This window comes from Thamnophis sirtalis, unplaced genomic scaffold (genome assembly GCF_051295495.1).
Source record: "Thamnophis sirtalis isolate CommonGarterSnake01/CBP01778 unplaced genomic scaffold, rThaSir2_p1.2 scaffold_3, whole genome shotgun sequence".
NCBI lineage: Eukaryota > Metazoa > Chordata > Lepidosauria > Squamata > Natricidae > Thamnophis > Thamnophis sirtalis.
Window position 1 is genome coordinate 6,988,012 of NW_028261383.1, and position 16,395 is coordinate 7,004,406.

At 42.1% G+C, this 16,395-nt stretch overlaps 1 protein-coding gene across 1 annotated transcript in view; it reads left to right on the forward strand.

Moving 5' to 3' along the window:
• The window catches only part of LOC148047079 (vomeronasal type-2 receptor 26-like), a 44,167-nt gene extending 36,596 nt beyond the window's left edge, over nt 1-7,571 (forward strand). Inside the window, exons 4-5 of the mRNA XM_087707729.1 lie at nt 3,916-4,042; nt 6,667-7,571. Coding sequence (XP_087563855.1) covers nt 3,916-4,042; nt 6,667-7,571 — 1,032 coding nt within the window. The remainder of the gene's footprint in view (nt 1-3,915; nt 4,043-6,666) is intronic.
• The last annotated feature ends 8,824 nt before the right edge of the window (nt 7,572-16,395 follow it).

Genomic DNA, 16,395 nt, shown 5'->3' on the forward strand with positions numbered 1-16,395 from the left:
TATTTTATCAATATTTATATAATTGATAAATTTTTCTGAACCTTTCTTTTGAGGACAGTGATAATACTTGTAGCAGAAAGACTCAAATCTGAAAAAAACAAAACAATGTGGGATAGAAAAACCAAGGTTTCTGCTTTTAACATTCCTGGATATTTCTGTTCTAGTTCCATCCATTTCTGAAAAAGAATGAGTTTTGCAATCTTTCCCACTTGAAACTGTACTTGGACCAAAATAGTGATGTGGCAGCAGATCTGAACATCATAAGCTTGATAGTTCTCTCCAGGGAGGATCCCATTACAGAGCAACTGGGGACTTTTGAAAGACAGAGACTTAATATCGATCAAGATGCTCTTTCACAGCTTAATTTGCTCAATAAGGTGGGTGAAACACTGGTGTCTTTTCTCTGTTTTCCAAGGCTTGAGACACTTTCCAAGTGCTAAGCCAATACAGTGAGAATTGAATGTGGGGAATAGAACCCTTATAGTTAAATGGCTTGGAACACTTCAGTACAATTGGCAAGGTATCCTTCAGATCAGGATTGGGATTGAAAAAAAAAAGCAACCAGTTCTCTGTCCAGTTGCTGGGTGGGCGTGACCTGAGGTGGGTTCCTACCAGTTCGCAGCTGTTCGGTAGAACCGGTTCATCAAATCTACCAAACTGGTTAGAAGAGGTTCCACCAGTGGACCTGGAAAGCAAGCCACACCTACAGAAGAGGTTCCAAAAAATTTTGAAACGCACCACTGGGCGTGACCATGTGGGTTATGGCCTACTTAGCCTACTCACAGGGGAGTTCACCCTTCCCAGGCTTCACAGGCTGTTCTTGAATCTCCACGAGGGCGAAAATGGCATCCCCCAGAGTTCAGAGGACCTCCAGAGGCTGGAAACAGGATCATTTCTGGACTTCTGGGAGGTCTGTTTTGCACCCTCCCCAGGCTCCAGAGGCTTTCCCCAAGTCTCCTAGAGGGTGAAAGCAGCCTCCCCTGGCCTCCTGAGGTCCTCCAGAAACTGGAAACAGGCCCATTTCTGGACCTCTGGAACTTCCAGTAGGCCCATTTTTTGCCCTCCCCGAGTTCCGGAGACTTTTCCTGAGCCTTCAGGAAAGAGAGCCAAGGTGGCGCAGTGGTTAAATGCAGCACTGCAGGCTACTGCTAGATCAGCAGGTCAGCGGTTCAAATCTCACCGGCTCAGGGTTGACTCAGCCTTCCATCCTTCCGAGGTGGGTAAAATGAGGACCCAGATTGTTGGGGGCAATATGCTGACTCTCTGTAAACCGCTTAGAGAGGCTTGAAAGGCCTATGAAGTGGTATATAAGTCTACTCCTATTGCTATTGCTATTGCTTCATGCAGCCATATACGCCCTCCCCTTGGCTCTGGAGACCCTCTGGAAGCCAGAAACAAGCCCTTGAGCCAAAGAAAAGCCCTTCCTCATACTGGAAGAAATGAGGGACAATTTGAAAAAGAAGTTACTCAGATTTGATCTTTGGTTTTTCACTTCATACGGAACATCCTTGAATGCAATTGTTTATCTTGACTGTCAGCTACCCTAAGTCTCTCTAGGGAAAAGGAGATTCCATATTTAACCAATAATAAATGTAGCTCTGTCTTTTCATGCTAATTGGTGTCTCCTAATGATGGTTGTTCAACAGAAAAAAAAAACCCTTTTTGTGGACACAAGATCTGTTTCTAAGATCTTGCTTGATCTTAGAAACATCTCTTTCTGTCAAAGGGTTCATATTCCCATCACATGTGATACAGATAAAAATTCATGATGTAGCATTTTTGAGGGTTATGTTCTCATGACTCACCCCCATTTCATCTCTCTCTAGTTTTGGAAACTAGGCAGTCAGTTTTACTCTTAGTTCGCCAGCATGGTGTCCATATAAACTTAGTAAATAAATATACAAATGAACAAAGAAGAGTTGACATCCTAACTTTGTAATGAAGTTTTCCTTTATTGAAGATGGTCTGGACCACTTTCAAATGGGGATAGCCTTGCAATGTAACATGTAGCTCAGAAGAAACCTTTCCAGACCCAACCGGTCACAGGTTTCTTCACCACAGTTTTATTCAATTTTAATAAATCTTGTAAACTAGAAAAAATCATAAACTTTTTAGAATAAATTTCATTCTAACCTTTAATATGAAAACAACATCTTACTTTAAATTCATGGGTAAATGAAGAAAGGAGGAGTGCATGGTAATACAAACATGTGGAGGACCACTATTTGTTACTTCATGCTAATTCTTTTCTCAATTGCTCAGTTCAGAATTTATCAAGTAGAAATGTTCTATATTGCAATCAGATATTCTGGAAGCAAAGGGAGAAACTAAATGAAGAATCTGTCAGTTGTTGTATCCCCTGCAACATTGAGAGTTACTTAAAAAATTATTATTTCCCTACCATATTTTTCAGAGTATAAGATGCACCCCTTTCCCTCAAAAAAGAGGGTGAAAATCTGGGTGCGTCATACACTGAATACGGTATTTTTTGCCTCCCCAAACCCCACCTCCATCCCCAAAATGGCCATGCATATCTTGTAGGACGCTTTTAGAGAGTTCTTGGGGGCTGGGGAGGGCAGAAATGAGCAAAAAACGGCCTGATTTTTGCTCAATTTTGCCCCCCCCCCAGCCACCATGAGCACTCTATAACCTTTCTGATGTCCTATTTTTTGACACACAACGGACCCATTTTTGTGAAAAATGGGCCAGTTTTTGCTCACTTCCCCCCCGACCCCTCCAGAAACACTACAAGTCTCCTAAGTGGATGAGGGCTAACAAGCTTGTACTCAACCCAGAAAAGACTGAGTGGCTATTGTGTTTCCCTCCCAAAAATTTGGTTAGTGTTCCATCGCTCAGGCTGGGGGGCCAAATTTTACACCCCTCAGACAGGGTTCGCAACTTGGGAGTCCTCCTGGATCCACAGCTGACCTTTGATCACCACCTGTCGGCTGTGACCAGGGGGGCATTTGCCCAGGTTCGCCTGGTGCACCAGTTGCGACCCTACCTGAATCGGGAGGCTCTCACAACAGTCACTCGCGCCCTCGTGACCTCTAGGCTGGAATACTGCAACGTGCTCTACATGGGGCTGCCCTTGAAGAGCATCCGGCGGCTTCAGCTAGTCCAGAATGCGGCTGCGCGAGTGATTGTGGGTGCACCTCGGTTCACCCACATAACACCTATCCTCCGCGAGCTGCACTGGCTACCTGTTGATCTCCGTGTGCGCTTCAAGGTGCTTCTTACTACCTACAAAGCCCTTCATGGTAGTGGATCTGCATACTTGGGAGACCACCTCCTGCCAATCACCTCCTCTCAACCCATAAGATCTCACAGATTAGGCCTCCTCTGAGTGCCATCTGCCAGCCAGTGCTGGCTGGCAACTACGCGGAGGAGAGCCTTTTCAGTAGCAGCTCCGACCCTCTGGAACGATCTCCCCGTGGAGATTCATACCCTCACCACCCTTCAGACCTTCCACACAGCCCTCAAGATCTGGCTATCCCGCCAGGCCTGTGGGTAAGATTATAATCTGCCCCCACCCGAATGTTGAATGAATGTTGCTTGATTTTAATTTTACATTGTGTTTTTATGTTATTGTATGTCTTCCCTTCCCATACAAGTTGTTAGCCGCCCTGAGTCCCCTCAGGGAAAAGGGCGGCCTATAAATAAACTCAACTACAACTACAACTACAACTAAGTGATATCCATGCCATTTTTGGGGGGGGGGGGGGACAGGCCTGTTTTATAAAAAACAAGCCGTTTTTGGGAGGTTTGCAGAGTGCAAAAACTTTTTTAAAAAAATGCTCTGAAAAATATGGTAAGTGAAGTTCAGCAACTACTTGACTAATGTTCATGTCTACCTCAATTTTTCATTGAGGGTTAGTTCTAACATACTTCATTTGTCATTCCTTGTTTTCTTAGTCTCTGCCTCAGTCCAAATGTGTGGAAAATTGTCAGCCTGGATTTTTCAAGCAAGCTCGGCAAGGAGAGCCAGTTTGCTGCTATGACTGTGTTCCTTGTCCAGAGGGGACCATCTCCACTCAGGAAGGTGGGTGTTATCAGAGAAAAGGGTACTGGATTCAACCAGAACATTTTGATCAATGTGCACTTTCAAAGAGACATCTGTTGTTCATAATTTTGTGGTTCTCAATTTTCAAAATGCCAAATTTCTTCCATAATGGGAGGAATAAGGAATAGAATTTGAGGGATGAGGTAGGAAGAGATAGAAGAACAGCATGGATTGTACAAGATTATTTGCATCCAAGGAATTTTTTTCTTTTCTTGCCAATTTGGAGCTGTCCTCCCATGTTTATTGTTCTTAGGACATCTCCATTCTTTGAAATTGAGAAGTGGTTTCAGATTAATGGTTTTTGCTCATCAAGACTTGCCATATGTGGAAGAAGAGACATATATTTACCATTATTAGAGATTTTTTTATTTTTAGTGCTTTAATTTTCCATATTATGGATTAAGGGATAAAAAAACAAATATTGTTGGTAGCCCAGTTCAACATTCCCAGATTCAGCATAGACTCCATCATAGTTTCCTTGGTTTGGTTGTTACTGAATCTTCCCTCTTCTTCTGATCTTTCCAATTTTCTTGGATATTAAATAATGAAATGCAACAGCAACTAAAAAAGAGATATAGTTCCGGTTCTAAAAGGGACTATTAACTATTGGTATTGAAAGGAAACCAATGTAACAGAAATCAGAGGGGAAAGAGAACCAAGTAAGCTATTATACTTATTTCATATGGTGTAACAGAATGCAGCATTAATATAATAAAATTGCCAGAAACAGCATATAAAAATGTGTATCAATAAAGTTGAGTGAGAGGAGAAGCAGAAATAATAGGCAGTTCCATCCTTACAATGAGGAGCAAAGGATGACCAATATCCCAGGTACATTATTTGAAAGTTGTCCTACTGTAGAGTCCTAAGCTTCCACTCTCAGTGTCTGCTGGTGGCTCCAGGTTCCAGTTGTGGTCTGTGAATTGGAGCGCCAGGTTGATGTGCAACATGGCTTCTCCTGTCCATCATGTTACTGTCATGTCTCACTGAAGCCTAGTCCAGAGGGGAGGAAAACTCCTCAGTTGGAAATGTGGCCACCTAATTTGTGGGTTTGCATCTGGTGAGAACCCAGGGAAGTGGAGGGGGGAATAGCTGTGGTCATTCATGGTTTATTATAGCCTTTCAGAAGGCTGAACCTAGAGCTGTCTTTTGTCCCAGGGTGGCTGCAAGAACATTTCCTCAGTCTGGTGAAGTATGTTGTGTGAATGTGGTCCTTATGGGAAAAAGCATCTTCAGCTTATTTCTATTGTAAATTAATGTTCAGCTAGTCCCTGCGAATTAATACACATGATTCACTAACCCATTGGCCAACAGGTTCAACCTCAGAAAATAAACCAGAGTTAAAAGTGTGAATGTAACCATTGGTGAATTGACTACGTTACATGGGTTGTATGGCTATGATCAGAGTTTGTCTATGGTAAAGACTTCAGGATAGTAACCAGGAGACCATGAATTCTACTCCTCCCTTGGGCACAAAGCCAGCTGGGTGAACCAGGGCCAGCCAATCTCTCATGCCCTAGGAAAGAGGCAATGGCAAACCACTTCTGAAAGTCCTTATCATCTATGGCATTTCTGACAACTTTCACACACAGGTGACTGAGGCTCTGACCTTCCTCAGTCTTGCAAGACCAGCCAAGTGGGCTCCAAATCGCTAAACCCAGGCAGGTTGGTCTCTGTAGAAGCAGCAGGAAAGCTCCAATTTTAACCGTGGATTTCAAATACTCATGAAGGCTTCAGGGAGGTTGATAAAACATCAGAACAGTTGATTATTTTAAAAATGAATAATGGGAATGATCAGTGCTGTTAGGTAAGCTCCCCATTAGGAGAACGAGTACATGCAGAGAAGTGTAGTGAGAGTGGTGTAGAACACATAAACCAGCATATGGAGACACTGAATTGTAAAACAGATAGTGTTGTACTTCTGTGGAAATAGAGGTATGCAGAGTCCAATTCATACAAGGTTAAGACAGTCAGTCATCAACATCTGCAGTTAAGGGGTGATCCAAAAAACACAGTCCAGAATTATATAAACAGTTCAGTACACGAAAATCGCTAACAGTTGCAAACTCACAGTAATTCACGCCGATCAATACACGACACATCTACAACCGTCATCCAACAATCAGCATCTAACAATCAGACTGTCTCCATCTTATGTCCGCCTGAGGAAACAGCAACCAATCACATTTACAGCAGTAATTAAAGATACAGTATTACTATTATGGTTTATATATTGCCAACCCAACAATTTGGATTACATTCCTAACAGGTACAATTATAAATAAAATTATGTATGAACATTTACTAGTGTGGCTAAGTCTATGGCTGGATATCTGGACCATCTAGCCATTGGGCAGCAATCCTCTTGAGTTGATGTATTTCAAGCAGAGATCCAGGGAACATTCTGAGGGAGCATTTCCATTAGAACATGTTATAAAGTTTGTGGGATGATCACACAGTCACAGTATTGTCAACCTGCCCCTATTGGTTTTTTTCAATATTGGCACCTGCCATGGTTGATAAATATCATCTGACATCCAAAGAAGCTCTTTCTTGGAAGGTGAAAAGAGATATAAAATAAATATTACTTTCTTTTTTCTCAGATACTGAAAAATGCACCAAGTGCCCAGATGATCAATATCCAACTCAGAACAGAGTCCAATGTATACATAAAAGAATAACCTTTCTGTCTTATAAAGAACATCTGGGTATCATCCTGGTCTCCTTTGCTCTACTCTTGTTCCTAACTACAGGATTCATTTTATTCATATTCATTAAATACCTTGAAACCCCCATTGTCAAAGCCAACAACCGAGACCTCTCTTTCATCCTCCTGATATCCCTCTTGCTTTGCTTCTTGTCCTCCTTTTTCTTCATTGGACGACCAAGGAAAGTCACCTGTCTTCTCCGACAAATAGTGTTCAGCATTGTATTCTCAATAGCCGTATCTTCTGTGTTGGCCAAAACAATCACAGTAGTGCTGGCATTCCTGGCCTCAAAACCTGGGAACAGTGTGAGAAGATGGTTGGGGAAGAGCTTGGCCAACTCCATCATTCTTTCTGGTTCTGCTGGCCAAATTTTCATCTGTGTCTTATGGCTGGGAATTTCTCCCCCTTTCCCTGACTCTGACCTACACTCCCAGCCTGGAGAGATCATTCTGCAATGCAATGAAGGCTCCGTCACCATGTTTTATGTTGTCCTTGGATATATGTGTTTCCTAGCTGCCATTTGCTTCACTGTGGCTTTCCTGGCCAGGAACCTGCCTGGGGCCTTCAATGAAGCCAAACTGATCACCTTCAGCATGCTGGTGTTCTGCAGTGTTTGGGTCTCCTTCCTGCCCACTTATCTGAGCACCAAAGGAAAGTCCATGGTGATTGTCCAAGTCTTCTCCATCTTGACCTCCAGTGCTGGACTTCTGGGTTGCATCTTCTTCACAAAGTGCTATATTATCATCCTGAGGCCAGATCTAAACACTAAGGAACATCTAATGATAAAAGTGGAGAAATGACTGTAAAATTGTTTCTTAGGCTGATAGCTATTACCTTCTCTATTGCAGTTACTGATGTTTTGTATTCTTCCTTTGAATCAATGTGACAATTGCTATTTAAAGGTGAAGGAAATAAACATAGGAAAAGTATAACATTAATCAAATTAAATTCAAACATTATCAGTAAAATAAACCAATTAATAATTGAAATTGTTATACATTCAGGAATAAGACTCTAAACTCTAAATTTGTGTGAATATAGTCATTTTCTCCCTCTATGACTTTTTTCTTGAAAGTAGGTATGAGCAGTGGAGCTTGGTGTCAAGATCATACTGATGACCCAAACTTGCAACACTCTGGATATATACTGTATACCATGTTTTTCTGGAGGTATTAGGTGACTTCATAGTCCTTATGGGACATCAGAATTCCATTACTCTGTATTGAGTCATAACTATCCTATCATCCTTTCTGGACAAAATGTAGTGACCCTGCTACAAGACAGCATCTGGAAGGCTTAACACTGTGTGCGAAGACTTGATCCACACAAGGATCATATTGGTCTCTTATTCAAAGAAGCCATATGATCCTCTTGTCCCTAGATGGAAAGCTTTCAGCATTCTGCTGCGTGAATGGGAAAATAATCCAAGATAGAAAGTGGCAGGAGGGAATCCCAGAGTCTTCACTGTCTAGCGAGCTGCAGGAAGTGCACATTTTCTGGAAGTACCTAGAGAGCAACTGTCTTTGCCACACCCAAATCTAGGGAAAGGATGGGAGATAATAACCAACAGGGAAGGAAGGAAAGATAGAGGTCCATTCTCTGGTCTCCCTTCCCTTAGTCAGTCAGTCAGTCAGTCAGTCAGTCAGTCAGTCAGTCAGTCAGTCAGTCAGTCTGTCTGTCTGTCTATCTATCTATCTATCTATCTATCTATCTATCTATCTATCTATCTATCTATCTATCTATCTATCTATCTATCTATCTATCTATCTAGGCCCTCTCTCTCTACCACCTTAATCATAGCTGGAGCTGTATTTGGAATAAAATTTCTCTGTGAATTCAGATGTTTAATGGAAGGCATCTCTTTTCGTTTATTTTTCCATGTTTTTTATTAGTTCCAAGATCAATTCAAAATGTCTTGAGATTTGAGATAAAGTGGCCAAATAAACCAGAGAGGCTTTGTTACTTCCCAGGGCCATGGATTCAATTGATACAGGACCTTTTGCCTGAAATCTGCAATTTTAAAATTGTGGGCCTCTATTTCTGCCCAATCCAAGTGTGAGGAGAAAAAAGCTTCCAGCTTATCCATCTCCCATTACCTAATCAAAGCTCAGGTCATTTCTGAGGCCAGTGCCTGGAGGGTTGGAGATCTTCCTGGACTAAATTCCCTCTTTCTAACAAACAATTCATTCTTCCTCTTCACTGATGGCACTTAGCGGTCTCGGAGTCTGAGGCAATCCCATCTCTGCCACCAATTGCTGAAAGGTAAATACCGTATTTATCGGCGTATAACACGCAGTTTTAAAACTAAAATTGCAAGCTTAAACCCTGCCTGCGTGTTATGCACCGATACTGCGTGTTATACGCCGGGTCCCAAACTGCCTGCTCCAGCTGATTCACCGGCGCCCATGATACTCATAGAAGTGCAGCATCCATTTCATGGCAGCGTCGGCGGCTCTCCAGCTACCCTGCCTGATATAACCCCTACCTTGCAGCAGTGGCGGCAGCTCTCCAGCCACCTGCTGTTCGCTTTAACCCCATCATTGAACAAGCGGCGGCTGGAGAGCCGCCCGCTGCCTGATTTAACCCCATCCTAGCAGCAGCGGCTCGCAGCGGCCAGAGAGCCGCCCGCTGACTGTATTTTTTCTCCATCATTGCGGGTGCTTACCTTCCCGCCCGCCTGCTCTCTGGTCCCAAGTGTACGCGCCGGCATTCTCCCAATCAGCTGTGAGTCCGCAGCCACCCGCGCTGCTGTTTTAAAGGCTGCTCCTCAGGACCCTCCGAGGCCACCGTACTTCTGACGAGTGACGTCCCTGACGTTACGCTGAGGACGTTACTCGTCAGCGCAATTAAAGAGTAACCTGAGTCTGCTAGTCTGCTACAGGCTTGTTATGTGGCGCAGGGGGAAAGAGTATGTGATATGGGGGGTGGGGTTATATGGTACAGGTGGTATCAGGACTATGTGGTACAGGGGGATTAGGTTGTACAGGTGGATCTGGGGGGGGATTAGGTGGTACAGGGGGATCAGAGGGGGGAAAATGATGTGACAGAAGAGGGTGGGGAAGTAATTCATGTTCTAATGTTATAAATTTTAATCCAACATTAAGTTCCGAGCTTCCAAGTCATTTATTTTTAATGAAAAAAATTTTTACTCAAATTTTTGTGTTAAAATGGGGAATGCGTGTTATACGCCGGTGCGTGTTATACGCCGATAAATACGGTAAGTAAAAAAAAAGTAGATTGATACAGACTCAATTTTCCAAAATCACTGGAAACATGAACAGGTGATTTGAGTTTTCCGTCTGCAGTGGCTCAGGAGAGATTTTTATTTCACAAGAGGAATGCTTACACATGACAACATTAATCTTAATATGAAAACTGTTTTCTATTTCAGCTCTCTGTTTTTTATAAGCTCATTATCCACACTACAGCCATGTGAAAAAGAAAGTATACCCTCTTTGGAGTTCTCTTCACCCCTGGCTTCTCCTTTTGGCTTTCTTTTTGTAAAATAAATGATGGCATGGTTGTAATATATCAGGTGCTGTTATTCATCTGAGCTTGTATTTACCTATTTTTAAGAACTGTTGAGGACCAGATGTTGAGGACCAGATGACTTTTACTGTGTCCTGATTTGTAAATCCATGGAATTCAAAGAGGCTGTACTTATTTTTTCACAGTTTAATGTCCATTTTCATTGTAACTTGCTTCTTTTTAGCTGTTTTTAGTTTCTGTTTTCTATTTTCTTTCTGTCAAAGTCTTGAAATTTTCCTTAAGTTTTAAAATATTTTTAGACATTATTTTATTTTTTCCCTACTCTACTTCTGCTTCTGGGCTAGAGGGATAGAATCAAGATCACGTGAAGTGTTAATACCACTTTATAATGTCTTGGTAAGGCCACACTTGGAATGCTGCATTCAGTTTTGGTCATCACGATGTAGAAAAGATGTGGAGAATCTAGAAAGAGTGCAGAGAAGAGCAACAAAGATGATTAGGGGACTGGAGACTAAAACATATGAAGAACAGTTACAGGAACTAGGTATGTCTAGTTTAATAGAAAGAAGGACTAGGGGAAACATGATAGCAGTGTTCCAATATCTCAGGGGTTGCCACAAAGAAGAGGGAGTCAAACTATTCTTCAAGGTACGTGAGGGTAGAACAAGAAGCAATGGGTGGAAACTAATCAAGGAGAGAAGTTGTGAATGTTGCAACACTGGAAGTTTTTTAAAAGATGTTGGATAACCATTTTTCTGAAATGGTGTAGGGTTTCCTTCCTAAGCAGGGGTTTGGACTAGAAGATCTCCAAGGTGCCTTCCAACTCTGTTATTCTATTCTAACGTATACTGTTTTAAAGAAGCACAGAGGGAACAATCCTCCAGGCTTTAGTGACCATCACTAAGTGTTGTAGCTTATGATTCTTGATGAATGTATTCTATTTTATTTTTCTTTATGTACACTGAGAGCATATTCACCAAAGACAAATTCCTTGTGTGTTTAGGAGTTTAGCTTCTCTCTCTTGAAAATGTAAGCTACCATAAGGCATTATAATGCAAGCTAGCCTTAGCTTTCAAACAGTTCATTTAGTGACCAAAGTTGCAATGGCATTGAAAAAAGTGACTGGTGACCATTTTTCACACTTAGCGACCATTTTCACACTTAGTGACCGTTGCAGCATCCTCATGGTCACGTGATCAAAATGTTGATGTTTGGCAACAGTTACAATTTATATTTGTAAATTGTAGTTATGTTGAAATAAAAAAAATATTACAATACTATTTTTGCGTTGTATGAAAAATTTTGTTGCTCCGTATAAAAATTTTAATCAACACCCCCCCCCTCCATTAAATGTGTCCCTCTTTACCAATCTGAAAATCTGGTCACCTTATCTTTGTCTTATTTTCAGGGAAATACTATAGGTGAATGGTGATTATAAATATGCAATTGGCCTCTCCCTGGAAGGAATTCTCTAGGACTCTCAGGAAGATGCATCCTGAGTGTCCCCCATTGCCCCATTGCTCCCACTTGCCCCAAAGGCTCCACTTGGGGAAAATCTCGTCGTGGCAGCCATTTTTAGGTGGGGGAAACTCTTTTAGGACTTCAGCATCCCATCTGTCTGCATTTCTGGAAGTTTTTGTCTCTTTATCATCAGTAAAAAAAAAAAAAAAAACATTTTAATTTTATCCTTATTTGATACCCTCCTTCCCCCCACCCCATATTTATTATTCAAATCTCTTCTCTATGAGGCTGATTGATGGCTGAGTTTCCAGGCAACCATTGTTATCTTCCCTCCTGTTTGATTGGCTGATGCTGGGCTGCCATGATGATGAGGCAGGCCAGGAATAGAGGCAGCCACTAGAAAGAGAGAAAGAGATGGGTCTCTTGCCTTTTCTTAAAATGTATGAGTTACGATATGATACGATATGATACGATACGATACGATACGATACGATACGATACGATACGATACGATACGATACGATACAATACAATACAATACAATACAATATAATACAATGACAGAGTTGGAAGGGACCTTGGAGGTCTTCTAGTCCAACCCCCTGCCTAGGCAGGAAACCCTATACCATTTCAGACAAATGGCTATCCAACATCTTCTTAAAGACTTCCAGTGTTGGGGCATTCACAACTTCTGGAGGCAAGTTGTTCCACTGATTAATTGTTCTAACTGTCAGGAAATTTCTTCTCAGTTCTAAGTTGCTTCTCTCCTTGATTAGTTTCCACCCATTGCTTCTTGTTCTACCCTCAGGCACTTTGGAGAATAGTTTGACTCCCTCTTCTTTGTGGCAACCCCTGAGATATTGGAACACTGCTATCATGTTTCCCCTAGTCCTTCTTTCTATTAAACTAGACATACCTAGTTCCTGTAACTGTTCTTCATATGTTTTAGTCTCCAGTCCCCTAATCATCTTTGTTGCTCTTCTCTGCACTCTTTCTAGATTCTCCACATCTTTTCTACATCGTGATGACCAAAACTGAATGCAGCATTCCAAGTGTGGCCTTACCAAGACATTATAAAGTGGTATTAACACTTCACGTGATCTTGATTCTATCCCTCTAGCCCAGAAGCAGAAGTAGAGTAGGGAAAAAATAACACTGCTATCATGTCTCTCCTAGCCCTTCTTTTCATTAGTGGTTCAGGCACCAGACAAGAAATCAGGAGTTTCTAGTCCCATTTTGGGCATGGAAACCTGCTTGGATGAAATGAGGCCAGTCACTCTTTTTTTCCCTTCCTTTCTTCCTTCCTCCTTTCCTTCATTCTTTTCCTTCCTTCCTTGTTTCCTTCTCTCTTTCTTTCCTTTCCTTCCTTCCTTCTTTCCTTCCTTCCCTAACTTTCTTCCCCCCTCCCTTTCTCTATTGTGGGGAGTTGGAAGGAGCATTAGATCTGCTCACCGCCTTAAAAGTGGGATTTTTTTAAAATGACTTTTTTAAAAGCGATTTCAGCAGGGATGCCTTTAGTACTCGCCCCATCTGTCCTCCCATTCTCCTTCCAAAAAGTTGATTTAAAAAGCCAGTGATCTGCGCCCGCTTCTCCAGCGTTCCTGATTCAGGGGCAGAGGTGCCTGGGCACGCCCTGTTCCCCCCTCAAGGCTTCGTGTTAAAGCCAAAAAGGACCTCCACAGAGATGGCTCTGGGTCTGGGAGGGCAGGGCAGGGAGGGATGCTGGAGAGCAGCTTTCGCCTACAGCCTTGGGGGGAGGGGTGTTTGCAACCCTGCCCTGCTTGGCGCCCCTCGTTGCTTGAAATGGGGTGCTCCGTTTGGGGGGGATGCAGGAGGTCCAAATAAGAGGCGGGCTCAGCCTCCGCTGGGATGGAGCAAGCAGAAGATAAGGCAAGAGCAGGAGGGGGGATGGGACTTCGCTGGCAGTTGCAAAGCAGCCTTCCCCCGATTGCCTTCCCCCATGCCTCCCAACCCTTTCAAAAGCCACCCCCATCGCCAACCTCTCCCAACCAGATCCACGCCTGCCTCCCCTTGGCTCACCCAGACCAGGTTGACAGCGGCTTGCACGGCATGGCTGCAGGAAGAGCGGCACCCAAAAACTTCTGAAGGCTGAGCTGCTTGGCCCAGGACCAAGCCTCCTCCTTACCATCACTCTCCCTGCAGAAAAACGGCACGCCTCGGCGCATGCACGCGCAAAAGGGTAGGGAGGGAAACCACTGCCCTCTAAAGGCCACATAGGGAACGACACTTTAGAGAAATAAAAACTTTTTTTTTAACGGTGTCCTTTTTAAAATTGATTTTCTTTCTTTTGGAAAATCAGGAGTTTTTCAATACGCGACGGGACAAATTATTAAAAATCGTGACTATCACACCAAAATCTGGATGTCTGGTCACCTTAGACAAAGATCAATGTGGCTGTTTAGTTAAATGAAATGACAAAAGATGACAATGTGAGAATTGTATTGGATGTCATAGTACAGTGATGGTTAACCTTCTTGTCATGTGCCACAAGTGGGGGTAGCGGAGGGGGCTCAAGCATGTGCATGCCCACACCCATAATGTAATGCTGGCCAGCGGGCAGCACATGCACATGCGCAGTGGAGCTGAGCTGGGCAATGGCTCATGTGTCTGCAGAGAGGGTTCCACATGCCACCTGTGGCACATGTGTCATATGTTTGCAATCCCGGTCATATATATTTAAAACAACATAACAAAAAACATGCAGAGAAAGCCATTGATAATTTGCATTGGCATTTTTTGCTTAAAGTTCTGGAAGATATGAACCTTGCTGAGAAATTCCTCAGTCTTGCTGAGAAATCTGATACTAGTCAGAAGGCTGAAATTATGGTTAATGGTGATCTAACTAAACCATATGATATCTAGAAGTGGACAACTCAAGGTTTTCCTTTGTCCTCTTTGCTGTCTATTTTGGCTCTTGAGGTGTTGGCTTGTCATGGCCCAGGAGAAAGGAGAGCAGAGGGGGAGTTTCTGTTAGGTTAGTTGCCTAGCAACAGGGTCAAGATTCCAATCAGTGACAGTTGGCTGCAGAAAATTTTGGAGGAGTGTTAACCTTCATGCTTACTTCATGCAATTCCCACAATCAAACTTTAATTTCCATTTACAACAGAAGATGTCTGGCTGTAAGTTGCATGTCTAAAAATGGTCTTCCCAACAAAGACACACCTGAGGGATTTTATAGGTTCTCAACATGGTTGAAAAATGGATGGAGATGTCAGTATCAGCTCCTTCAAGAATAGCAACTGTGTTTTTTCTGCCTTCCACAGCTGTAGTTGGGAACGTTGGCCTCCCCCTCCGAAAGCAGGTCCAGCAAAGCCTCTGAAGTCATGTGTGCACTGAAATAATTGTCATGGATATTGTATTCCAGGGTGATATTGAATGAAATGTTGGGATTCTTTTTGGTCACTTGGATTGCAAAAAGGAAGGATAGCATTTTCCAGTACTCTGTTAATGCTTTCCTGAAAGTGTGAATATATCAGGATATAATCAATGAAAGTAGAACATAGAATAACAGAGTTAGAAAGGACGTTGAAGGTCTTCTAATTCAACCCTCTGCTTAGGCAGAATACCCTACACCACTTCAGACAAATGGTTATGTAATGTCTTCTTAAAAACTTCCAGTGTTGGAGCATTCCCAACTTCTGGAGGCAAGTTGTTCCACTCATTAATTGTTCTAACTGTCAGGAAATTTTTCCTTAATTCTAGGTTGCTTCTCTCCTTGATTAGTTTCCATCCATGTTTCTTGTCCTGCCCTGAGGTGCTTTGGAGAATAGCTTGATCCTTCTTCTTTGTGGCAACACCTGAGACATTGGAAAACTGCTATCATATCTACCCCTATTCCTTCTTTTCATCAGACTAGACATACCCAGTTCCAGCAACTGTTCTTTATATGTTTTAGCCCTCAGTGCCCTAATCATCTTTGTTGATCTTCTCTGCATTGTTTTTAGAGTTTCAACATCTTTTTAATCATGCGACCAAAACTGGATGCAATATTCCAAGTGTGGCCTTACCTTGGAATACTGCATCCAGTTTTGGTTGCCATGATATAAAAAAGATGTTCACACTCTAGAAAAAGTATAGTGACATGTTATTTAAATATTCTTTCAACAATTGTATTTTTAACCCACCAAAGGCTAAGAGATTTGGAAGCATTTTCAAATCTCCAAGAAATATCTCACCTATCTGAATGGAACTCTGGGATTCTTTCCATTTTTCTTTTATTTTTGGATACTGAATGTATATTATGTCTGAGTTTATCTAGTTATTATTAGCTTTCCCTAATTCTTTTTAAATATGTATTTATCAAGAACTTTTCCAGAAAACAAAATATTAATTAAAAGAAAAAATAAATACAAAAGGAATGAAAAAGAAAAAAAGCACATTTCCAACCGTCTTTTCAACAGATGTTTTCCCCATTTCTTTAAATTCTACATTTCCCACAATCTAGTCCTTCACTGTGGTAATTCCATGATACTTCCATCTTGAATGTACAATAATATACTTGTAGTTACCATATGTAAAATCCGTCTCCTATGAATGCTTTTTAATTCATTGTTCAGAAGTCCCAATAAAAAAAATCTGGTTTCTTCACAATTTTAGCCTTTCTAATTTTTTACATTATTGTGTCAATAATGTAAAGTGTATCTAAAGTGTCTT